The sequence below is a fragment of the Balaenoptera borealis genome, assembly GCF_965194805.1.
Source record: "Balaenoptera borealis genome assembly, chromosome: 12".
NCBI lineage: Eukaryota > Metazoa > Chordata > Mammalia > Artiodactyla > Balaenopteridae > Balaenoptera > Balaenoptera borealis.
This window is the reverse complement of record NC_138869.1, coordinates 72771424-72798971: the sequence shown is the minus strand read 5'-3', so window position 1 is coordinate 72798971 and position 27548 is coordinate 72771424. Positions and strand designations below refer to the sequence as shown.

The window sequence follows — 27548 nt, the reverse complement described above, 5'->3', positions numbered from 1 at the left end:
AAACTGTCAAGAGAGAGATGCTGTTCAGTTTTGTGGGGTGGGACCATCTCTACGCTATCTTTCTCTTATAAACTATTCTGGGTTATGATGTGCTACCATGTGTTACTTTTGTAAAAATGAAAACACATAATTAAAAAAAGAAATGAGTACCACTTATTCTCCCTTCGTGCTTTTCTTCTGGGTTAAATATAGTAGCCAGAGAAAGTCTCACTTTGGCCCACTATAAATTTAAACTATTTAATGACACTTTGGATTAGCTACTATTTAGAAATCCTATTTTCCCCCCTCAGTCCATAGTAGTTCTCTCAGTTCTCTACTGCTACTGATAGCTGTATGATCTATTTATTCAGAAAATGATGACCTTCAAGGATGAACTCCGTAGTGCATCTTGTCTCAGCTGTCTATATATTAAAAGAGAAAACCTATTTATCTATATCTGTATCTCTTCGCTTATACTCTAGGAGGGAACTAATGCTTCTGGGTTTCTGCCTCTAAAGAATCTTGCTTGTGCACCTTTTCTATTCCTCCTCTAATATTTTCCACTTCTTTCTCTTCTTTTTGTACTTTCCCTTTGTATCTTAACAAGGGTAAAATATTTCCCTATCTTAACCACCTCTGCATCAAGAAATGCCTGATCCTGATTCTCCCTTCAACCACCACTATTTACTGGTTTTTAATGGCCCAACTAACTCCTTAACTGAATGACTTGTCTGCTGCCTTTATTTCCTTGTTATCAAATGCCTCTTTAATGACTTCCCATCAGGCTTTGGTTTCCCACCATATGACACTAACTTCTTTCAGGTTTTCCAATGATCTTCTGCTACCCATAGGCAACAGCTTTCCTTAGTCCTCATATTTCCTGGCCCCTCTTCTCATGCATCTTTCATGATGCTGTATGAAGTTTTCTCCCTTCTTTAGCTTCCTTAACTGACTGGCTCCTCTTCTCTTTCCCAGCCCCCTAAGTACAACCCTTAGCCCCTTTTTCTTCTGTATTTGTTCCCTTACCCACTTGCACACCTTTCATCACTGCTTCAAGATCGATGATTTCCAAACTAGGTCTATATTTTTAACTTTTTCCAGGACAATCTACAACAATCTACAATCTACAATCTAGCTCATCAAAAACTGAAAATACATTCAATGAGTTTTTCTGCCCATTCCCTCCCTGCCATCAGTTACATCTTTCTTCCCTCAGTTCCCCAAGTTTATAAACTTTGCATGCTTTCTTCAGCCAACTCTAATCAGTCATCAAATCCTGTTATTATTATTTTAAAACATTTTTCTCAGTTATCTTTATTCCTCCATTCCACTGGCCACTACCCACAGGGCACTCTGAATGAACTGGTTCTTTGGTAAGTCAAATATTAATTTGCAAAAGGAAAAAAACCTATCCATATAACCCAGTGGCCAGACATTTTACACAATGAAGGACTCTCCTATCACATTAATTCTTGGTTTATCTGGTTTCTAATATTGAGATTATAATCTATCAGTCTTCTTTAAAATAACTTAAGGCATCAAAGAACTCCATAGAAAAACTACAATTTCTCTAACGGCAGGAGGTCTCCTGGTAGATTAGTTTTGAAGGTACTGCATAAAGAGGTGTATTCACTTAAAGGCACAAGTGACAAACAACAAATCCAGAATGCTCATAAACTCCTGGGATCAAACTGGTAAACCCTTTTAAAAGCATTCCTCTGTGGCTCTGCAAAGATTTCTCCTATCGCAAAGGTCTAATCACTGTGATTTAGTGAAGTTGAGTGATCAAAGTTGAACAGAGTTGTATCTCAATTTTCCCAAGTATTAGGTGCTTATCTGCTACTCAAAAGCACTGCCAGGTTTTTATTTGCAGTTTTCTGTTCACTGGAAAACACAATCCCCACTGCTGGACTTTCCCTCCACATTCCAGTAGCCCTTCATCACTTTAGGTTAGTCTAACCCTAACCCTAACTCTAACTCTAACTCTAAATCTAACCCTAACCCTCATACTAAGGCACTAAATTCTAAGCATTTCACCAAGAAGATAATTCTTTAAAAGAAAAAAAAAAACAACCCACATTTGTATATTTGCTCTTAATAATTAGCATAATTTATCCTCCCTGTCCTCACTTTTAAAAATAAACATTAGTTACATTTCTTGCTCTCTAAAGCTGGAATTAGTTGTATTTATGCTTCTGTACTTATTCTGTCTCTTTATGGTATAAGCTCCCAGGGGCAAGATGCATGTTTATCACTTCTTTTGCATGTTCCTACAGAATCTACTACAGGACTTTGTCACAGTAGTCTTTTAATAAAGTACTAGACTGGCTGACTAACTACAGTGTCTCCTCTTGTCCTATATTCCAGGTAAGCAACCACTTCTGAAGGTGTGATCTATAACCACAACAGCAGGCAATACAATAAGATCACGGCTTTAACTGGCCATGATTATGAAATATTTCTGAAACTCTTCTCAACGGGGGTGCCTTAGAAGCAGACACAGGTATGAGAAATAAATGCCAGCCCACCTGCTGGCAGGAGAGGCAATGGGACTGCTTCTGCAGATAGATGAGCAAGCAGGAAAATGGATAACACAACTTGTCTTGGAAGCAAGCAGCACGATGAGGCAGTAAAAACCCATCAGCATACATCATCCTATCACAGCCTAGTGTCATTCCCAGCCTCTATTAGCCCTCGCTGCATCAGCGCAAGTCCCAGACACTTTATCCTGTTTATAATTGCTGATGAGCAGTAATAAGGGCTCCATGCCTCAGCTCCGTCCGTTCCACTTCAGCACACACCTATTAGGTAATAACTTTTATTTACAGCCTTGCTTGATGTGCTGTTCTATTAGTACAGCCAGGAACTGAGGAGGGTAGAAAAAAAAAAAGTCTCCTTAATGGGCAGTATCATTGTGAGGCTCGGATGATTTATAATGCAGCTCTGTGGTTGTTCTATCCCGCTCCTGGTAAGACTGCTTCAGGAAAGCCACATTTCTAACACGCTGCCCTCCAGCAGGCACACAAGTGCTATGGAGCAGAACCTGAAAGGCACCCCCCAGATCCACCCCCCAAAAAGTCCAAAAGTTTCAAAGGAGGAAAGGGGTATTAAATTCCCTTGATATCCTTTTTAAATAGTGTTGGCTCAGGCATTTTGCCCCAGTGGAGCAATAGAACAACTAATTAATGGAAATTCAGGGCTTTTCTCCTTGGTAAGAGTGCAAGCTGTGATAAAATAAATGACCATAAAGGCAAAAAAACAGTTGTAACTGCATTCAAGGATCCAAGCAACCTGAATTTGCACAAAGCATGTGGACAAGCAGCTCAACACCAAAGCCTAGGACGGACAGACGGACACACACACACACACAAAACAGCAACAAAGCTCATCACACTGCCTTTTCCTCTTTATACTGGAGTGCATTTTTATCCTTCAAGTGCAAAAATTCCTCTTGACAAGACTGGCACCCTGGCTTGATATTCACTTGTATCAGCCTTTTCTCAGAGGGGGAGCCACTGCTTCTCACAAGTAAAACCCAACCAAGGCCTCTGAAACAAGCCTCTGACTTCAAGCTCAGCAAACTTACACATACAAGTCTAGCTGGCCTGTAACACAAACACAGCAATTGGTGGCAATGGGGCCTAACTCTCATTTAGGGGTACAAATGAAAAACAGTAAGCTTTCCTTAAGCTTTTCTGAAATCTATACATCGTGTGAGGTGCTTTTAAACTTACCTTCTATTATTTACATATTGAGTATCAAATCATCTTATTATAATGAGCCTTGTTACCTCATTCTATTCTTTAACATATGCAACAAATCAAGCAGATTAAACTTTTTACCAAAAAAACAAAACAAAAAAACCCAAAAAAACCCCACAAGAAAAAGCATTTAGCAGATTATCTCCCTTCCCAGTTATCCACTCAATGGCCAAAAAGCACTGTCAGTAAACAATCACTGTGGCATACCATGATAACCTGTGGCTTTTTTCCTATGTTAAACATAGCAAGATGACACCTTCTAGATTAGAGAAATTTTTGCAGTCTTGCCTAATATTTGGTATTCATTTTGTTCCCCCACCCCAGGACTCAAGATGATGAGTGCACAAGGTAAAATATTTTTTAAAATACTTTTTCCCTTGCCATGACAGTTTTAGTATGTTGATCTTTCTTCAATGGTTACATTAAATACTAATAAAAATGACCACCTAGAGGGGTGGGATAGGGAGGGTGGGAGGGAGACGCAAGAGGGAGGAGATATGGAGATATATGTATATGTATAGCTGATTCACTGTGTTATAAAGCAGAAACTAACACACCATTGTAATGCAATTATACTCCAATAAAGATGTTTTAAAAAATGCTAATAAAAAAATGAAAGGTTTGTATCTTCCCTAATATTCTCCTGATGGGAACTTGCATATTACATAAGTAGGTCAAATTTCTAATTTTCTATCTCAAATGCTGATATTGCAGACCTGAGGGAAAAGCTATACCTGAAGGACCAAGAAAAAAAAGAATAAAGAACGAGCTGAATTACATAGTTGAACTCACACCCAAAGCCACCTTCCTTCCTTTAAAGCTTCACAGAGTCCTTCTGAGAAGAGTTACCTACAGTGTATGATATTGACCAATACAGTCTGTAGTCACCGACTCAACTCTCTGGGATTAAATGCACTGTTTCCATGAATACTGAATCTACCAGGAGATAAAACACACAACTGTAGGTATTTCTAAGATTTATAGGGCCACCTCTGATTTAACACTACCACCCTTTAGCTTCTGGATCAATTTAAAAGATCTTATATAAACCTCTTGGTAACATAATGACAATGAGACATTTCCCTTTAACTGGCATCTGAACACTGATGTGGAAAGTGTTTAGCACATCAATCTTCTCTGAACTCCCAGGTGAAAAGGAGTTTCTACTCTTGTCTTTGTAAGAACAGACAATAATATCATGAGCAGGCTGCCTGAGAGAAGTGAGTCAAGAAAAGGTTTTTGGGAAAAAAAAAGGAAACAATGAACAATACCAGGCTATCTAGTTCATGTCACTGTTCATCACACTGAAATAGGTGACCCAAAAGGATAAACATGTGCTTTAGGAAAGAAAAGAAGAAAGAGGAGAGGGAAGGGGAGGAGAGATCAGGCAAGGGATATACAGTTAAAATGAATTAGCATGCTTCTTATAGAGTGGAAAGACGATACTTTCTGGGAAAACCTGCCTTGATGTTTAATGGGACAGTTTCTAGTCCCATCTGCTTTCATCTTAGGCAATACTACAGCTCCCTTATGGCCCCACAAATGGTTATTTTACTTGCTATTCTACTAATTATAATCACATTTTTAACATACACACAGCATTTTAAAACCATCATTTTTCAAGTCTATCAGAGAGAATATTATTTACTCAACATACTTGCTGGAAGAAGAGTAAAAGTGAATATAAGATATAGTGGAGCAAAAGTCTGTTGACAGGACCACCTAGTCTGTAAACTTGTAACTTTTTTCTTATTTTAACTTCAGAAATGAAAGGACTATAAAATGAAAAAACAAACAAAAAAGCCATATAAGAGTGGTGAACTAGGGAAGGAGCAAATTCCTTTTTTTCATGTGCTAAAAAGTCAACCTTGATAAACTCAACCTAGGGCCTAGAGCTAAGAACTGGTTAATGCCCCACTTGGAAGGAGTAGGGTTCTTGGGTTGGTCACTGTTAAGGATTCTACTGGAGGGAGACTAAATTCTCCAAGGAAATTTAAGACAAGGAAGGCATGGTTCTATCTGCCTATTATAGCTTAAATTTTAAGGTTCATCAATGGCAAACGCCAACAAATAAAATACAAAATAACACTTCTTTTGCTGTAACTCTACAAATTAAGTCTTACCAAAAAAAAAGATTACATAACATGTCTTTAAATAAGAAATCCTAAGAAAAGGCAACAAACCTCTTCCCCACAAGACACTTTAAACATAAAAATATGACCTCATGAAGGTATTCACCTAAGTATCCAAATACATTCCCAAAAAAGTTGACTAAAGGAGATGACTGAAGCTCAGATTACAAGTTTTGTTTAAGGTATAACTTGATAGTGAGAAAAGATGAAGGACAAAAGGGAATCTTCTGGTAGTTTGTTGCCAAGGAAAGCGAACTCTTTCTTTCACAATATACGTGTTCTTGGCAGGAATGTTGTGAGAATTAACAAGGGAACATGTGCAAAACATTCTGAGCTCTTTGAAGAAATGTAAGCGTTCTCTAGTAATCTGAAGGTGTGATATACCTTAACTCTCACATTCTAACCAAAAGCAACCTGGGACTTGGCAGTCTTTGCTGACTGTAGATATCCCAGAGCGCTACAAAGCCACACACACCTGCACTTAATTTTTCTCTCTTAAATACCAAAACTGATCAAGGTGCCATTATTTTTTTCCATCTAAAGATCACCGAGTTTAACTGTTAATGCTATGTGACTAAAAGCCAGCATCTAAAGAAAAGCCTTTCCCACCAAGCTCACAAACACGAACTGATCTTTAATTTGCCACTACTGCTGCCTTTTGCAATCTGCTTCTTAAGACTCACAGCTACCACAGAACAATTTCTTAAAGGGTCCCCTCCCCTCTCTCACTTCTGATGGCTACAGACCCACCACTCTGCACTGCTGTCCACCTCTCTAAATTACAATACCCTCTGATCAAACAGTAGTCACCTGAGATACAAATAGAGACACTTATCAACCACTCAGGCTACATTCGTTCCTTGACTTATTAATAATGGATCTAATGCTAACCTTTAGATCTAATTTGCAAAGTACTAAAAAGAAAATGACCTGTGTACTGAGGAGGTCACTAACTTTTTTTAAGTGCACACTCCCATCTAAGACATTTGGCCGTGTACCTTTAATATGTATATATTTGTATGTGTATTTGCTGATTTTAAACTATACATATGGGCTAATACATAACTACGAAATTAATCTGCGAAACAGAAATTTTAAAGGGCTGAGATAAAGAGCTTTTATGATTTTCTCTCCATACCTCACAGACTGTACATTGTGTGCCCTTCTTCAGAGATCGGTGACTCAAAGAACTTTATTCTAGCCTAAGTATCCTTTTTCTAGCACACATCATTATTAAGCTGGAGGCTGCTTTAGGTCCAAACTTAATACGGATACATTGGCTGGGAGGGGGTCAGTAAGATCTAATTCAGAGGGCTTTACTCTATGGCTCCTAAAAAATGACACCACTGTAATTTTTTTTTTAACATCTTTATTGGAGTATAATTGCTTTACAATGGTGTGTTAAAGTAATTATTTACTATCAGCTGTGCCTGAAGCCCTGTGCTCTGGAATATCTCTAGGAGCACTACTGTCACTGTGTCCCTTGAGGTAGAAGCACCAGAGCATGTGTTAGAGGCATGAGTCCTATTCTTGAAGAATCTAGACACCAAGAATACAGGAACACTCCAGCAATGTAACACTAAAAAAAGTGTTGATTCATAAGAAAAATGTTCAGAATCCCCACCATGGGCAACCTGCTGATTTTAGGACAGAGAGAAAGATGGAGACAAAGACAGTCAGCTTGTGGTTCTCAAATCAAATCATTTAATTTACCTCTGAAAATCAGGAAGCTCTGTCCTCTAGAGTCAGGGCCATTATTTCAGGCTAACTGGGGGAGCCTGAGGGGGCCAGTGACCGGCTACTTGAGAAGAAGTACAGCAAGCTGAACCTGATGACCTTTAATGTCCACAGTGAGAAATCTCAACTTTCCTTCAGGCTTTCTAGGAGATGACCTGCACATTGCATTAATTTCCTTCCAAGCCAGAAACTCTCAAACTTTTTCTAGTTAAGAGGGATGTATTCACCTAAAAGAAGGCCTGGAAATGTGTGACTGAGAGCTCAATGTCTCACTTATCATTTCATGTAAGGAGACTTTAAAACATTACCTTCAGTTCCTACTATAGTACTGACATGCAACAAAGAATGTGATCAACATAAAGCCAATTAATGAAACTAGGCATGGCAATGCATTCTGGTATTTCTAATCTAACTCCTTTCTGCCTAAAATACCGATTGATGTGTTACCAACACTATCTAATGATTGGCCACTGTATACACATAATCTTTAATGGTAAGACAATATAATAGCAGCTACCATTACTGAAGATCTATTATGCAAGCTTTATGTGTATCATTTCTTTTCTTACATCAAGCTATGAGATTTATCACCTCATTTTACAGATGAAGAACAAATTTTGAGATATTTACTTAAAATCATATTTTGTAAGGGGCTAGGCTAGGATCTGAAACAAGATCTGCTTCTAGAATTCTGTTTCAAAAACTATATCACTACCTGCTATAATTCCAAATCTGTGTTTCTCTTTCTCCATATTTCATTCAATGATATGCTTTGTACTGTCTGGTTAGGAGCATAAATAATTATAATAAAATATGATAAGCAGTAATATGATGTAGCGAAAAGCAGGCTTTAGGATCTGAAGGATCTGTGTTCAAATCTTGACTCTATTACTTACTAGTAATATTACCCCAGGAAATATATTTAAATTTCTGAGTGCCTGTCTTGGTTAACTGTAAAAGAGGAATAACTATCTTGCAGAATTGTTCTGAAGATTAAATATGCATGTATGTAAAGTATACTGAATGGTGCCTGGTAATGTAGTAAGCATGCAATACATGGTATTAGTATTTTTAGATACACAAGATAGTACGGGAACAGAAAGGATGAAACAGATCTGCCTAGAAGATGAAGGACACAAGTACATGATATTCAGGAGGGGTTCCTACTAGTTTCAGTGTCTAAGCTGAGCACACAAGTCTCTTTCCTAAATCTCTCAGGATGACTCAATGTGCTCGAGGCTCACGCCTTGATGACACCTGAACATGTCGGTAGTGCTAACCATAAACCCTGTCCTGAGGGCCAAAACTGGAAGGAAAAAAGAAAGACCAAAGTAACCTGTGTGTGTGTGAAGCGCTGGACCTGTAATCAAAGGGCTCGAGTGTTTTTTTAGGCTTCTGGCTGGAGTGGGTAGGAAGATGGCTCTTGGACTTCCCTCTGGCTAAGCAGGATGGTCTGTCTCACCCCAGGGCACAGTTCTCTTCTGTCTCAATCAGGAACTACCCAGTGGAGCTTGGGTACCGAGCACAGGAGGGATGGGAGCATGTCAGGACTATCTCACACAGCCCTGCCTCAAAACTGGTCATTTGGAACAAAAGAGTAAAATTAAAGTTCCTCAGAGTTCAATGCCTGGTTGTTCCTCTGAAACTGTGCACGGACAGGCCTGTTTGAGGTTAACATCAAAACTATGAGCATTTAAAGGGGTTGAGGTTTCAGTGTAAGTCTGTACACAGAGGTAGTTTGTGCTATTTCTGCTGGGGAGTTAAAAGGACTTTTTAAGTTATGAAAAATACTTTGCGACCTTTAGAAAAACAAAATAATTATTTTGATTCTTTCAAATATAATCCTTAAGATACTCTAAATAGCAGGCAGCATTACTTAAAAAGGCAAATACTGTCGAAAATAAATTAAGCTACAGGGTAAGGGAGCAATGGGCATTCTGAGTGCTCTTTAGAGAGCTACAAGATTCATGGCTTCACGCTTAATAAAAATGTCACAGATGCACAAAGGTTTTTTGGGGACTCCATGTATCTGAAAAGAATGATTTCAGCACACCCCATGGCTTTAGCACAAATGAAAGGAAATAATTTTCTAAAACTATTAGGACACTATACTAGTCAGTTAACCTGATTATCTGTACTACAACTTCTTTTACCCTCCAGCCATCATTATTTAAATTATGTTTTTTTTAGTAGGTCCACGACTTATACAAATTAGCCACATGCTAGAAAACGGGCAACGATTTGCATTTTCTGTATGGTTTAGGTCTTAATAACATTCTTCAGACACTGGGAAGTAGGTAAATTTTGAGGTCCACCCTCTTGGTTCTAGCTGCCAGCATTAACTCCGTGAATCTGACCTCCAAGAGCATCACTCCGACCTCTGCTCACACTCCACTCCCCATACTAAGCACATGATACATCACTTCACAAATCATGGAAGAAATCAGAGCATACTCCGGTAAGGACACCGCATTAAAACCAGTAGCTAATGCCTGTGAATAATTCAGGTAAGAATGAATCCAGATAAGAATGATGTACGTACCTGTACCACAGGATCTTTTGGTTGGTGTGATTAACGAGACATGAGCTGTATCTGTGCATGGCCCACCTGGAAACAGAAAGGCAGGCACATCAGTTAGGACATATCCTCCACATACCCAGAGCTCCTATACTGGATAAAGAGAAATCTAAAAAGGAAGGGATCAACCTGTAAATATGCATGAGGAGGGGTTATTAGGAAAGATGAAGGTGGTAATGGTAGTGGTAGGTTAATTCTTAGTTCAGTCATTGAGTCTACAGGTCCATATTCTTTCTACATTATAACATGCTTTTCATAAAAAATAATCGAGTCTCACATAATGTTAAGACATTAAAGAAAAAATTTTTAATTAGAATTCTGATCTGGGTAAGAGTAAATTACCCATAAGTTTGGGGAAATGAGTTTTTCCCCAGAGAAATAAGCAGGAGTACTCCTTCTCAGGCTTATCTCAGTGGTCACCCTACCTTTGAATTTATTCCAACACTGGCCTTATTTAAAGTGGGGGGGACTCTCTAAAAAACAAACAGCTTGTCAGAAGAAATAAGGATCATTGTAATATTTAAAGACAGCACTGCTAAGGAAGAATATCTAGTTTAATTATAAAAATATGATACAAAGAGAGCCTTCATGCAATCTTTGTGGGCCCAGGGATCTGATGGATAGGTGTAATTCAAGAATATGCAAAAGATATAGTCAGTCAGTGGGTGAAGGCTTGAAAAGCAGTAATTTCATTCTACAGAATCAGGACCAACAACAAATTCTTAAGCTGATATTGATATATACTCCAACACATCCAATCAACTATGCCCTACCTACTGAAATAGGAAGTTACTGTGTAAACATGGAGACCTGTGGTTTTTGACATGCCCTGGGAGGGGCAGTAGTGATGATCATCAAGAAATGGGACACACAGGCAAATGTTACAAATATATTTTGAAAAAGCTCCCCAGGTGACTATAGCAAAGGGAACATGATTACTTAGCATAGTTTTATGTCACATATGACAAGACCTCATATCACTGAAGTTACTCATCAGAAAGGAAGCAAAGATGAAAGAGCTCAGAGACCTGTTCCTAGAGTTTATGCCACCAAGATCCATGGGTTTTGGAACCTGAAGATCCCACCTAAGAAGTTCATCATTAGTCTACTCTTTCCTATACCAAGGCCGTAACAGCAGCAAACCTTAGTGGGTGTAAAAAGACACAGAGGAGAAATAGGAAAAGGGAGGAAAACCAAGTAAGTGTGTTGTTAATGTCAAAGAGCACTTAGCAAATACCTACTATGTGCTACCACAGGTTAGTCTCATGCTCTGGGGCTTATAATCTTGTTAGAAAGATAAAATCTGTTTACTTAAACACAGAACAATACGTGATAGCAAAAAAGAACTGGATGCAAAATGATCCACTGCCAAAGAATATGGAACGAGTAATAAATGCTAAATGTAATCAGGAGGAAGGATTATTCATCACTGGCCAGCATCACATGGAAACACTTCTCAAGGATTTGAAAATGAGGCAAGAATAAATTAAAAATTAGAAAGACCAAAAGAACAGGGCATTTCAATTGAAAAATTTTCTACAAATGTCACATTCACCAGAGAAAGCTTAACATACTAAAATTCCAGAGGAGGCCCAAATGGGCACTGGTGACATAAAAATAAGTAACATGGAGAGACAATGAGCTGCAAGAAAACCTAATACAGACCCTACATCCTCGAAACCCTCTGGGCACTGGCTCTGTGGCTCCATAAAATGCTATAGCTTCTGCCTCCATGTGTGATTTTTTTGGCTTTTGTTTTTTTGTTGTTAAATGAATCATTCTTATTTCTGGGAACATAAGTACTTAAGTCCTGAAACTATTCTTTATTTAGTGAGTAATCCTGGGTAAGTGATCCTTAGTTTCTTTAACAAAAAAATGGGGATAGTTAAAATTGCCCATAAGCCACAGTGTTAATGAGATCTGTACAAAAAGACTTCATAAACTATAAAGCCTTATGTTATGTATCTTCACTTTCTCTCCCATGAGGTTTTATGCACCCAAGGGTCAAGACTCACTTTGTCATCTACTCTTGGGTCATGACTGTATGGACAAAGGGCCCTTAATAGTGTTCAATAAGTGACCACCGCAAGCCACTTGACTGAATCAGTAGAGTAATGTACATTTTTTAAAAACCGTTTTTTACTGAGGTTTAACATAAAGAGAATGAAATACTAGAATGAAGTGCACAAATCTTAAGTATATACCTTGAAGGATTTTAACATATATATAATTGTGTAACAACCACCAGATAAAACTACTGGAACATTTCTGGAATCCAGAAAGTTCAAGGGTACATTTTTAAAAATTTTCCCAAATCTTGACTCTGGAAATTTGGATGCAATAGGCTGGGGTGGGCATAGGAAGAGATTAGTGTACATTTTTAAACCAGCTGAGCACGATGTACGTATTAACAGCCCAGTTACTTCCAATCTCTGGTAACACTAACTCCCAGCTCAATATATGGCGAAGGTCACTGAGTTCACACAACATCGTGAGCCACACAAAACACAAGCATCAATAACAGCTTAACTAGCAGAATATTTTTTTAAAGGACATAAAATAATTCATTCAGTAAAATTATAAGAGCAGAGAGAAACTGGTTAAATCAAAACCCCCTAAAGATATTTGGCTGGGACTCATGAATTAACACTCCCATGTTTACAAACGCAATCTTTACCTCATTTGTAGGTTGAAAGTTTATCTTTTTGAAAACTCCTAATGAATGAATTTCTGTAGGTTTTGGCAAATACACAAATAACTTCAAGGCTACCTAGCATATCTCAACATGCATCATCATGAAAGTGTTCTCCAGAGAGCTTGTTAAACTAACAACCCAATCCAAAGTATTCACTGCATTATAGTAAAGTACAAATAGAACCATAATTGAGCCAAAACAAACTGACAGCAAGAGTAACTGGCAATGATAATATATCCCCGCTTTGATAATTGGACAATATTATAAACAGAGAGCTTGGAATTAAATTTGGTCTGGTAGACTATAACCTATGAAACTCTTTAAACTCCAGAACAGATGCACATGAGCACTGTACATATATTCTATATACTAACTGTGCTGTCATATAAAATTCCTATACTCTCAAATAAAAGGAGTAACCACAGGAGATTAAGATATCTACCCCTTACACAATTAATTGCAAATCAACTCTGTTAAAATGAATGCAGGAGATTAAGGGCCACTCAAGGGGAACCTTTTCAGGTTTGAGTCCACAACAATAAAAATATAACATGAGTCCCATGTGGGTATAGCAAACAAAGTAATTTTGAGAGTTGATGTTAAGGGTCAAACTCAGGGCATCTGTTCCATCAAGGAATGGAGTTGGCTAATGTCTGAGAGGGGGGCTGGAGTATGGTCTCATAAATCATTGTAAATTCTGCTCCTATTTTTGGCCTTTCTTCCTCTTCTTTCCAAACAGTAGGGTAGACAGAGCTAATACCTGAAGAGTAAGATGAAGAAGTCTTTTCATGCCTGGGTCCTACAGGTTAATGTAGTGATGTTGTGTGTGTGTATGTGTGTGTGTTGGGATCAAGATTGGAAGGTTGGGAAAATAAATGCATTTCTAAGCACAGAATGATTCACACCATTACCCTCTATCCTATATTAGTAGCAAGTGAGTCTGGAACAGTAAGTTTGGGGTTGTTAAATATTAAAAATAAAACCATAGTTAAGGTACTTTGCTTAACATGACAGACTCTCTGGGAATTCTGAACCAGACAATATCAAGATTAACTCATCTAAACCTTTAGCCCATCACCATGAGTGTTTTTTGCTTTCTTTTGCTAAAGCAAAATTAAACATGTCAAATTTTTTCAAGTTTCTTCATTATCTGAAGATACTTAATGCTACCATTTTTCATTTGATATTACATTCAGAACTTTTTCCTAAGTTTCAACAATTCAGAGTCTGGAATCTGCAAGTAAATAATGTGTGTGCTAGCTTGTGGTTTGTATTCTGTAAGTCTGAATACTCTATCTTGTCTTTTAGGGATGTTTCTATTCTTGTATTAAAGGTGTCATACATAATGCAGCACTATGGATCACATTTGCAATTCCACGTGAGAGCCATGGAATGAAATTCTTCAGCTGTATTCCCAACAACTAGAAATCTTTACAGCCTTTGCAACAGGGTAGTGGATTTTCTTAGGGAACCAGTACTGATTTCAGCCCTGTAAAGTTGAAGACGGGGGTCAAATATGCATACTAAAAGTCACTGTAACCTGCAAAACCAGAAGGACTGAATAAAGGTATCCTGTCAACTATCAACATTCACATTTCAAGCCAAAGTGGCAGGAACCTTTTTCAGCCTCCTATAGAGTTACTGAGCATGTCAAAAAACACTGAGCTACCACAGTAGTCAATCCAACTGACTGGTTGAAGACTATGACTCAGGAGAAAGACAAGAACACAGGCATGGAGGGCGGCTGCATTTATGCTGGTTATCATCTTAGGCACTCAAAATCTAAGGCTGAGTAAATATAGAAAAACAGTATTTCTCCTTAACCTTGAAAACAGAGATCAACAATCTACCCAGAAAGGTTTTGTTAAAAGAGCTGTGATGAGTAGCTATTTCTGGATCCTGATTCCACTAGCCCTCATTGGCTGCAGTTATACCATGTGCTAAACCACATCAATTAGGAAAAATGGACTGTCAAGAAGTCAGTCAGCTAAAAATTGCCAGAAGCTCAATAATCAAATATTCTACTATCAGCTCTTTCATGATAACTGCAAAGCATTAATAAACAAAAATAGCTATTCTTTTTGTTGATTTATAACACTTCAATATTCTTGCTTAATTAGCATGACATTTACATAACAGTATCTAATTAATTTCTAACTAAAGACACTGTGGGCTAATTAGAAATGCATCATCCTTTTTTAACCAGCTTGTCAATTCCACTCTATCATTATCTGTACATTGTTTACCCTTGCAACATCTCACTTTTCCAGGCTTGCTATTCAAAAGGTGATTTCAGACAACAGATTCATGAGCTACAATTCTCCCTCCACTCTAGAGATTCATAATATCTTACAGGAGTGTTTTTTGATGAGCCAACCTTAAAAAAAAAAAAAAAGAAAAAGAAAAATCTATGCAATGGAGATAGTGAAATAAACTCAACACTGTCTCCTGATATGGCCATATTAAGAATGCAAAACTATCTTTTAAAAATATTCAAAGAATGTATATTCCTTCAGCAGTAAAACATTCTTTCTTTAAAAGCCTTCAAAATACACATGGATACTTAGAATAGTAAATGGTCATAAATATTAAGGACAGACCAGAACGCAGGAGAAAATAAGCCATCTCTTCAGAAAAGAAAACCCTATACTCCAACTTTACCCTAAACCTGCAATTCATGAACTGTTTTAATCAGAAAGGACACACCTAATCTGTCTACATAATTGAGTTTGAAAAGCACCATCTATTATAAACAAGGATACATAAAGATATAATGAGTGGGAATCTAAGTTTACAGAAAATCTTCAGCCCTGATAACAGCCCTCCCATTTCTCCAAATGAAACTTCCAAATTAAACCATTTACGAAGCTTGTTACAGAATCTAAGTGTTAATCTCTCAGAAATTCTAATCCTAACTCACTGCATGATTTTTCACACCATTTAGCTCTAAATCAGGGATTCATGAGAAGGGGATTTCCAAAGTGGGTAAGAAATTGCTACTGGTAAGCTCTCTGTTTTGTTCATAAAAAGGGCCTCTCAACAAAATTTCATTACCATTCCACCCCGACTCCCCTAAATAACTGTAGCTGGTGAGCTCTGCAAATATTAGTGTGTGTGTTTGTGCGTGTGTAAGTATGCCTATTAGTCTATCTGCACAACAGAAATAAAGTTTAAAATTCTCCCACACCGCCTTCCTCAGGGAACAACACTACAAGCAAAATGAAATCAGGAATGCTTTCCATTTGCCCAGTACTGACAGACTCTTTTACAGTAGCGTGGACATCCCTACTGGGGCCAGGGTATGTGTTTTGGAAGAAATGCTCTCTCTCTTGACCCAGTAATGGCCTTAATGGCATGATCTTTAGGGGTAGTGGCAAAGTCTTACATATCTTGGTACCCTAGCATATGAGGTGTTCAAAATATGTCTTTCACTATTGAATGAAAATGATCCAGGCCAAAATCAATTATTGAACATACATATCTATTCAGAAGGGAAATGGAACTATTAATAAACGGTTGATTTTCACCATATTTACATGTTAATCTAGCACAGCAGTTCTCAAACATTTGCATCTTAGGACCTTTTTACACTTAAAAATTATTAAGAACACAAAAGAGCTTTTGTTTATGTGGGTTATATCTATTGATATTTACCTTATCTGAAATAAAAACTGAAAAAAACCTTATAATTTTCATTTAAAATTCACAAAATAATGTCAACATAAAAACATATTTTTATGAAAAATAACTACAAATTTTTAAAAAAATGAGAGCAGCCTGGCTTAAAGAAGAAACCTGGATTTTCACATCTGCATTCAATCTGTTACAATGGATTGCTTATATGAAGCATATGAAGAAAAACCACCCTCACACGGATATATAGTTGGAAAAGGAAGGACCTCATGGACCCTGTGAATGGGTCCTGAGGACCTCTATAAGTCCCTGGACCACACTTTGAGAAAGACTGGTATAGAACAAAACAGGTTAATATAATTTCCATCTTCTCCACACTCTGCTCACATGCCAACTGACTTGTTCTAGTCCTGCAGAGACCCATCAATGCACTAGTACAAAAAGTAGTAAAACGTTTGCCCGTTCTCAACAAAACATTAATATTTAAATAAATGAAGAAAAGAATAGTGGAATAAACTCTAGAATTATAATTTCAACCCAGAACATTCTATTTCTGCTACTTATGTAGAAAGAGTAAAACCATGTTTCATGTAACTCAAAGGATTCTGAGCAGTTAAATTTGTTTGTTTTTCAGATGTGATCTCTCACCTAGAACCCTTATAACCAAAAAAGAGCATCCCATATATTAAGATACCGACAAACACTCACCACTAATACTCCAAAATGTGATAAAGTCCAACAGCAATTAACACTGAATTTCTAAGACACCACTATCTTGCGGTTCAAACTAAAAAGAAACCTTTTTTGAGAGGTCAAAATATCACCTGGCGAATGAAGTCAGTTCTATTTTTAGACACTTGTTTCTGTGACAAAGCATACTTAATATGAATATGAAATCGGGAGCTGTCACTTCTCCAATTTAGACTTCAGTTCTATTTACAGGCTTAACTAAGGCCCAACTCAGGTTTCTATATTTGCATTTTACCATCAACACAAGCATGAATCTCATAACATTAATGAAGAAACCACTCAGTATTACAAGATCTTTTATTTTTTTGACATAGTTTAGCTACCAAGAGTGTTTTCATAAATCTTGTCCTGCGTCTGCAAATGGAAGAATGCACTGCCTTCCTCAGAAAAGGAAGTGACCTGTGCATGTTCTCTATAAGAGGCTTCACAGAAAATTAAAAAAATACATCTATTTAGGCCATAGGTACTGCCCCGTGGACATTTAAAAAGAATTCTGAACATAGGTGCCCTTCTTCCCTGACCCTGTGCTGAGCCTCTCCTGTAAGTAGCTGTACCACAGCTGGCAATGTGTTCCAAGTGACAATGATTGAAAGGAAACTTAGCCAAACCTCCTTGCTTTACAGAAGTGAACACTAGCAGGTCTTACTAACAGGACCTTTCTTTGCAAATAATAGTTGAAAATGTCACAATTTGAATTATGTAAAGAAGTGTTTATATTGATATTTGGGAATTTTAAAAATTCCTTACCAACATGGCATCCTATTGTTTATTAAATCTAAAGAATCCTCCTTTTGACAGATCAAAAAGTGAAATGGTTTATGAAGCAACAGAACATATGAACACAAAACATAAAGTTACATGCAGTCATTTTTTGGCATGGGCAGCTCTAAATTTTCAGAGAGAAGTTCACAAACACCATTAAAACATATTCACGTAAGTTTAAAATAACTACTTCTAACACGCAAATAGATAGATAACCCTATTATATGATTTTTTTTTCAGCCAAACACTTCTGTCATAACAAAACTTAGATTTAATTTAAAATCAACACAGCGTCACCTATTAACCTGTATCTAGACAAAATAAAAACAGTATGACAACTGCAAAGGGCTAAAGCTATGTGATGTGTGGTTGTTCACTGTGACCTTTACTTTCACAGCCCAGTGTAGAGCATTTCATTTAATAAGAACATAAAAAAAATATGCATTTGCAAAGAGGGGGCAGTGATGATGCTGCTTCAAAACCTAGTATGAATATCAATAACTGTATAATCTCATTAAGTGCCCGAGGAAACCTTTATGGGAAACTAACCTTTCAGATTTGCAGACTCCTTAAGGGATCCTTGAAAAATGGGTGTTTAAAGTCTGCTAGTCTCTCTTGCAAAGGGGAATCTTGAAGAGGGAAATTCAGGTGATAAAAGAAATACCCATAAGCAGAAATTGCTGTTTCACAACAGGCAGGTGGCTATTTGCAGTTAAAACAACAACAGAAAAGAACAGTCTCTCATTATGCTAAAAGCTCTGTTAAAAGAGATGAACTGTCACCACAAGACAACCAAATTTCAAAATTAGGTAGGGCAACTGCCTTTTTGAGTTACTTCACCTTGAGGTTACTGAATGGCACAGAAAACAATAAAAATATTAAGTAGCTGCTCAAAATCAGGTTCAGGCAATGAGAAGCCTCTCTTTAGTGTATCAAAACACATGAGCACATGAAGGTTCCCAAAAGTATGAAAAACTAGTAAACTTTTCTAAATATTTAAATCATTTACTGAGTATTGCCTTGCTGGGTGTTATGGGGCAGAGCAAAGCAGAATAAAATTAAGCCTCTGCTAATTTGGGGTATAACCTCTAAATTGGTACAGAGAGATGAGATTCTCATGTCAAAGAGGTGACCAACACAATATGTGATTAGATGTTACAGGGAGGAAGTTAGGAATTCCTTGGAGGAAGCAAGTGTGGAGGAAATGGTTCTGAGGTAGGCTTCCAAGAGCATGAATAAAAATGGTAATATGAGTTGCCATGGTGCCTTTTGGGGACAACAAGGATCTGGTTCATTTCAGAGCTGAGTATCGGTGCTGGGAAAGGTAGGGAGGTCAGATACAATGAGGTTCCAGATTACGTAGGGGAAGGATGTCTGATACAAGATTAAGAATCTGGATGATCAAATAGGCAGTGATGAGTCAATGAAAGAATTCCCTTTTTTGTTTAACATGGTATCAATGGGGATTCATCTGACTAGTTTATTGACTAGGACAAGATTAGAAGCAAGAACAGTCTAAAGATTATGGCTGTAATCCTATGAAAACACAATGGTGGCAATAACTTCCCAGACCTTTAATAGTTCTCCATTGAGCTAACACTAGAGGATCATAAACAAAGACAAATTAGGAAATATAAACAATATTAGAGTAATTAAGAATAAGATTTAGTTTGTGTACTTGGTACAATACATATTCTAAAATTAAGAGCACCTTTAATAGAAAAAAATTTTTAAATAAGAACAATATGTATAACTTCATTCCAATAAATTTAGAAATGTAGATGAAATAGATATTTTTATAATAATACTAATTGCCAAAACTGACTTTAAATGAGGTCAAAAATATAAATAGTCCAATATCAGATATCAGGCCAATCAGTTTTACGAATAAATTCTTCAAGCTTTCAAAGAATAGATACATTACACAATGTCAGAACATAAGACAAAAAGCAGTGTTAGGGCACTGGAAAAGATGAAAAGCTTTCTATGAGATTAATGTAACTAGTATCTAAACTAGACAGGAACAGCATGCCCACCATATATAAGCACACACGTACACAAAATTAACTCACTTATTAAAAAGGCACAAAATTTAAAATAAAATTAGCATTTTGAATCCATCAGTACACTGAAAGAACTACCAGAGTTTATTCAAGGAATGCAAAGATGGTTTAACACTGGAAGTCTATTAAATTAAGAGATTACATATTAAAGGAGAAATGTATATGATCATCTCAACAGATGCTGAAAAGCATTTTATAAACATTCCTCTCTGATTTAAAAAAATTAACAAGCTAAAAATAGAAGTTTCTTAACCTGATAAATAATATCTACCAAAAAACCTGTAGCAAATACTACATTTATGTGTGAAATACTAATATATTTCACATACATTAGTCATAAGAAGTAGTATCAGAGTTAGGAACAGGAAATACACATATAAAGCTATAAAGAAGAATTTCTAACAAGAAATGTATAAGGCTTACACTAAGAAAATAATAAATCTTTACTCAAGAATATTTAAGAAGGTTTGAACAAATGAAGACAAATGATATTACTGTATGAGAAGGCCCAATAATGTATTAAAATGCCAATTATTCCCAAATAAACCTATATTTTCAGTGTAAACCCAATTAAAAATCACACTGTAATTTTTAATAGAATTTGACAAAGTTCATCGAGAAGAAAAAATGCAAAAAAATAGCCAACAAAATTTAGAAAAAGATTAAGGGGGAACTAGCTCTATCAAGATACCAATACACACCACAAAGTTATTTTCCAGTCTCAGGAATATACAATTAGACCAATGGAACAAAATAAAAGAGTCTAAAAACAGATTTACGTTTATAAAATAATAACGGAATTTCAAACCAGGCCTAATTGATAAGTGGTTTTGACATAATTGGTTATCCATTTGGAAAAATAATAAAGGTAAATCCCTATACCTCATATCATATACAAAATAAATTTCAGATGGAATCAAGAGCTAAATATAATTCTAAACTGTAAAATATAAAGAAAAATATTTTTATAAGCCTGTGATGGAGAAAGCCTTCTAAGAAACACACAAACCTAGAAGACAAACTAACAGACTTGAATTTTAAAATCTGTGAATTTTCTAATGGAATACAAGGCACCCAAATCAAAATTAAAAGTCAAATGACATACCAGAAGAAAATATTTACATGATATGTAACAAATATATAAGAATACATAACAAATATCCAGAATATATAAGGGGCTCCTACAAATCAGTCAGAAAAAAAGGCTAACAAAAAAATAAGCAAAGAATACAGATAGGCAAATCAATGGAGACACAAATAGCTAATAAACATATGAAACAGTGCTCAATCTCACTATCAGCAGATGTCAGGGAAATGCAAGTTAAGATAAGCTTTTCTTTTGCCTGTTGCCCCCAAAAAAAGAACACCTAACATTGGTAAAAGTATGGGAAAAATTGCTCACTCAAATAAAGTAGCATATAGGAATAAAGTAGTAATGTCATTTTGGAGATTAATTTGGCGGTATATATAAAAATTTTGATACATATTCTTTGACTTGTTAGTTCTTCTTCCATGTATTTATCATGGAAAAATGATACACGCACCATTACTTATGTTTAAAAATGTTTACATCATATGGTTTATAGCAGTGAAATATCAGAAACAGTCTCAAAAGAAAAGAGAAAATAATAATACAGAATACTACAGAGCAGTTTAAAAAGAATTAGGCTGACCTGGAAAGATCTCTAAAATATATTGTTAGGTAAAAAAGCAAGATACAAAACAATACATATAGTATGTTCTCATTTGTATAAAGAAAACCTTATATTTATGTAGACATGTATATAACTGCATAGAAAAAGAATATATATAATCCAAAATAAATAAACAGTGGTTATCTCTGGAAAGAGTGGGAATTTGGGGGGTAGGGAATGGGGTGGAGGCATTAAAAGAATATTTTCACCTTCTAACATACATAAACCTGTATGTCTTTGCTTTACTTGTATACTTAAAAAATAAAATAAGACAAAAAAGAGGGCAGCAAATAAGTAATTTAAAAGTCATGGTTTTGCTTTAATTTTGACTATTTTTAGACTACAAAAAAGGTCAGATGACACTCTAAGTGCTTGAACAAGTTCTCATCCAGCCAACAATGTGGAATAGAAGTAATTTCCATAAGAAAACACTGCTCAACTGGTCCTTTTGCATTTTGACCGGGATTCATTTAATGATCCCATACATTGATTCCTGGTGAATTACAACCATTCAATTCAATACAGCATACAACTGTACGTTATCAAACTGTACTGCAAAGTACCAATCTTTTTAGAACACAAGCCCTAATAAAAGCAACATGCTTTACAGAATCAGCTTCAAGGTAAATAAATGCACTGGAAAAAAAAGTATCTTTAAATTAAAATCAGAAGAGACATTTAAAATTTTGGCATTCTTCATTATGGGAAAGAATCTCCCACTTTGATACTATTATATATCAGAAAAGCTCCATCTGTTGTATAATTATCTCTGATAAATGGCCTGATGCTCCAAGCTTCATTAGAGAAAAAGAAAGAGAAAGACACATACAGAGAGAACTGTAAATAAATCTCCTCACCATATTTCACTTAAAACCAGCCCAGCAGGAAGTCATAAAATATTTTTAATAGGTAATATTTTCTGAATGTTCTACTAGAATAAGTCAGCCTGTTTTGCACATTATCTGGTCTTCAAGTAGGCATAGTCCAAAAAGGGAAAACTAGTTTCACTTAGAGATTATTATAAATTTAATTGGTAAAAACAGACTAACATGAAGTTCAGCCACTCAGTGGCAGTGATATTAATTTTCCAAGGGACACATCTGTCAGACAGGAATGAAGACTAGCAGCCAATGAAGCCCAATGCATGTTCAAAGACCCAAGGGCAGTTTAGCAAGGAAATCTGTTAAAACATGCCACCATTTTATTTTTTAAATGCCTGGGGAAGTTAGGCTATGACCAGGAACCAGTTTCCAAGGAAACAATGGAAATCTCTTTGTTCAAAAAAATTAATTTAACCACAGATAAAGAATGCTCTCAAATTCCTGTTTTGGGAATCACTGTCATATTAAAGGAAAATCCAGCCAGCACTTGGAAATGAAGCTTTATTCATTAAAAGTCTTCACTAACATTCCAGTTAGTATGGTTCTCACTTTTTCTGTATATTTTCTTTTGGTTACAACAAAATCATCTCTTGGGTATATGTAGTAGAGAAGAACAGGAAAAATTTTCAGCATTATGGATGAAAAAAGGCCGAGAGCTGAGTTCTAGCCCTGTCATGTGACTCAAGGCAGGTCACCATTCAAACCTTTCCCTCATCTGTAGAATAAGGAGGAGACGATCTGCCCTGCCTATGTTGCACACTGTTAGGATGATCCCAGAAAAATAACGTTTGTCAGAGGGCTTTGTAAAACAGGGGTTGACGAACTTTCTCTGCAAAGGATCACTGGGTCTGTGCAGTAACTACCCAATTCTGCTGTTAAAGTGCAGACGCAGCCACAGGCAATACATACATGAATGAGCATGGCTGTGTTCCAATAAAAATTTATTTGTGAACACTGGAATCTGAATTTCATATAATTTTCACATGTTGTAAAATTACTGTCCTTTTGATCTTTTTCATTTAAAATCATTCTTAGCTCGTGGGCCATACAAAAACAGGTGATGGGCCAATTTGGCCTGTGGGTTATACTTTGCCAACTTCTCTTAAAAACTATTGTTTTATATATGTGTTGGTTGTTGTTTATTGCTTAGTATGTGCCTCTACACAGTTTAGAAACGTGTTCTGTACGAGGTGGGCCCTCTCTAACTGTTAGATTAGAATGTCAGAATGTTTTAAAACAAGCCCATTTCTTGCCATTACTCTTCCCTAGTAGCAGGTTATCAGCTCTCTTCCTCTCCTGCCTAGAAAGAAACAGACCAGCTAACTCTCCACCAACACCTCAATTTCCCTCTAGTACATAGTGGGACTGGCTAACCCCTGCCCCCGCCACCAAAAACCCCACAAAACCTAGCTCTGTAGGCATGTACACCATAAGGTCCCCCAGAGGGCACAAGCAAGGATGTCCAGGCCTGTAAGAGCATAACAATAGGAAATCTAATTTATAGGAGAAATAGAGAGAAGGGTCTTTTAAAAAATCTTTTAAGTCCAATCTTATAAGACTCTGACTTAAGGTGACCAGTCATCTGCTCATCTTGTTAAGGCTATCAGGGCAGATGCATTGTCTAAGTCAAGAGTAAATAACTAAAGTGATTGCTAAGTAGCAATGAAGACCCAGGTGATCCACTGACACCCTGCAAATTTCTTCAACTGTGACCCACCTAGGAGAAGAAAGGTGGAGGAATAGGTAGCAGGGGATTACTCATCTTAATCTTTTAGTACCCTCAAAGAGACCAGAATTTCATATAATGCATCCGCCCTGACAGCTTTAACAACCAGTTCCAGCGTTCTACCCACAACCTGACATTATTTCAAAAGTTGGCTCAAGAAACAAAGTACAGGGCTTCCCTGGTGGCGCAGTGGTTAAGAATCCGCCTGCCAATGCAAGGGACACAGGTTCGAGCCCTGGTCCGGGAAGATCCCACATGCCACGGAACAACTAAGCCTGTGCGCCACAACTACTGAGCCTGCACTCTAGAGCCTGCAAGCCACAACTACTAAGCCCATGTGCTACAACTACTGAAACCCATGCACCTAGAGCCCATGCTCCACAATAAGAGAAGCCACTGCAATGAGAAGCCCACGCACCACAACAAAGAGTAGCCCCCGCTCGCCGCAACTAGAGAAAGCCCACGCGCAGCAACACCCAAGTAGCCAAAAATAAATAAATTTATTTAAAAAAAAAAAAAAAGATCAATGTCTCCTAGATTAGATTTGAATCTTCTAGGAAAGAGTTCTATGCCTGTTTGGGGTCATAGGTATCCTTAAAAAAAAAAAAAGAAAAAGGAAAAAAGAAACAAAGTACAGTAGCTGATTCAATTTGTTGTAAGGCAGAAACAAACACAACATTGTAAAGCAATTATATGCCAATAAAGATGTGGGAGGAAAAAAAAAAAAAAAAGGAAACAAAATAAACCACAATTTATCTCCTCTATGAAAAACCTGGAAATTGAAAGAACAATAAATTGGTAGTAGCAAAAGCATTAAGAAATGTATGTTATTTTGTTCTTTTTAAGTGTTTGCGCAACATTCCTTCCTCTGTAGTTTACTTGCAAGCAACGGCCTACAAATCACTACGGAGACAGGCAGCAATGGGGTGGTGCTGGAAAGCCAGGCTGCTCTGTGATGTTGGGCAAGATACAGAATCATCCTGTGCCTCCATTTTCACATCTGCAAAATAGATACGGTAATACCACCCGCTTTACAGGGTATTATGAATATGAGGTAGGTTAATACAAATAAAAATTTGGAACAGTGCCTGGTACTTAGTAAGTACTCTGGTGATAGCTGTTACCATCTTTATAGCATTTAAGTGTTATGACAAGTCCTTTGGTCACTATTAGAATTTTGTTTACAACTGCTTTTTGAAAATGCTTCCAATGGCTAAAGTTCCATGGACTCTTCTGCAGACACACATAAGATGCGATAGGAAGAGACACATGTGTGTTTAGACAAAGAAATATCCCTTTGAGCTTTTGGACACCTGTTTTATTTGACCTCCAGTCAAGGTGTTTTAAGAAATTCTTTTGGATAAAAAATCTGTCCTGTTCTCTGCTTTACACATTCTTGTCAATAGTTCTTACTCTATCTGCAGTCTTTTCGAAACAGCATTAATGTACCCAGACTCTCACCAACCTTTCTGTTCTTATATTCATTTAACTTTGAGAAGCGGAAAGCAGATGTAAGCAATACTCATTCTCTTGATTATTAGGAAGAAAAGTAAAACCTTTCACAAGCCCCAAAGAAGACTCAGCACTTCCAGTTCTACACTAACGCTTCCAGTTCTACAATAACAATGGATTCATAACTACTACAGAGTTTACAGATTATGTAGTACTTGGATTTGGAATCCCAAACCCATTTCCCAGCAACTCCCACACCTTACTTCTCCATAACTCTCTAGGGGAAGCTAAGGACCAACAGATGAAATTCTGGTCTCTTGAGGATACTAAAACATTAATATAAGTAATCCCCTGCTGCCTCTTCCTCCACCTTTCTTCTCCTGGGTAGGTCACAGTTGAAGAAATGTACAAGGTGTCAATGGATCAGGCTGTCTACTCTCACCTGGGTCTTCACCGCTACTTGGCAATCACTTTAATTACCTCCTGTTGACTTACAATGCATCTGCCCTGACAGCTTTCACAAACCTTCCTTACTTTTCTTATCCCTATATCCACCCCATCCACAAACCAGGCACTTATCTCCTCACTCTAGCATAGTTTTCAACCTAGGCGAGAAGGCAAAACTCGCCTGAGAAAGCTTTTGCAAATGACATGCTTATTAACCACTATTCCTGCTACTGCCTCCCTTACACCCTAAAATTCTCATGCACCTGTTAGGGAGAACAAACCAGAAACTCAAGGAGAGATGTATGTATTTGAAAAGGTGACCTCCTTGTGGATAGAGACCTAATCTTATTCATTTCTGTACCCAGCACTTAACCTAGTGCCATTTAGCAAAGAATGCTAAATGAATATACAAACCACTGAAACAGCTTATTAAATAGTTTATTTAGAGAATTAATCACATGATCACCAAGTCCAAATTTTTCTTGTCAGCTTACAGTTTCCTGAAGCATTTTCACAATGTTGAGGCAATATACTATAGTGGTTGAAAGCACAGGCTCTGGAGCCGAATCAGTGGGTTGGAGCATGAGCTACACTGGGCAGCAAGAGCTCTGAATTTTGGGTGGAAGTTACTGAACCAGTCTATGCTTCAACTTCCTCATCTGTAAAAACAGGGATAATAAAAGCACCTACCTTATAGGGTACTGTGAAAATTAAATGTTAGTATGTGTAAAGAGCTTAGAAGAGGGCTTAGAAGATAGCCAAACACTTCATAAATATGAGTAAATATTTTCATTATTATATTATTATTATTTCATTATTAATATTTCATTATTATTAATTATTAGTATTGTGAGAATTAAATGTTAGTATGTGTAAAGAGCTTAGAAGATAGCCAAACACTTTATAAATATGAGTGAATATTTTCATTATTATTAATAAAGCTTACACCATACGTTGAAATTTGTTCCTTGCCTTTTGTGACCTTGCCCACTAACATTTGCCTCCTCTCTGACTTCTTCAGTTGCCTCCTCTGTTTTGGTTTCCCTCTAAGTTCTATTCTCACTGCTTTTCTTTCTTCTCACCTTTGGCAATCTCACTTAACCCCTAAGGCTTCACTTATCATCTGCATGTGGATGAAGCCAACCTTGACTTCTCTCTCCTGAGCTCCAACTCAAACTGCCCAGTTGAACACTTAAGTCATCATTAAACCTCATATTAGCAAATCTCCTCCTCTCTCCAGATCTATGAAAATCCAAGG

General features: G+C 36.9%; 1 protein-coding gene across 1 annotated transcript in view; it reads right to left on the bottom strand.

Moving 5' to 3' along the window:
* The window catches only part of ZFAND3 (zinc finger AN1-type containing 3), a 314683-nt gene that overhangs the window by 43206 nt on the left and 243929 nt on the right, over positions 1-27548 (bottom strand). The window contains exon 4 of the mRNA XM_082347897.1: positions 10152-10217. Within this exon, the coding sequence (XP_082204023.1) occupies positions 10152-10217 (66 nt within the window). The remainder of the gene's footprint in view (positions 1-10151; positions 10218-27548) is intronic.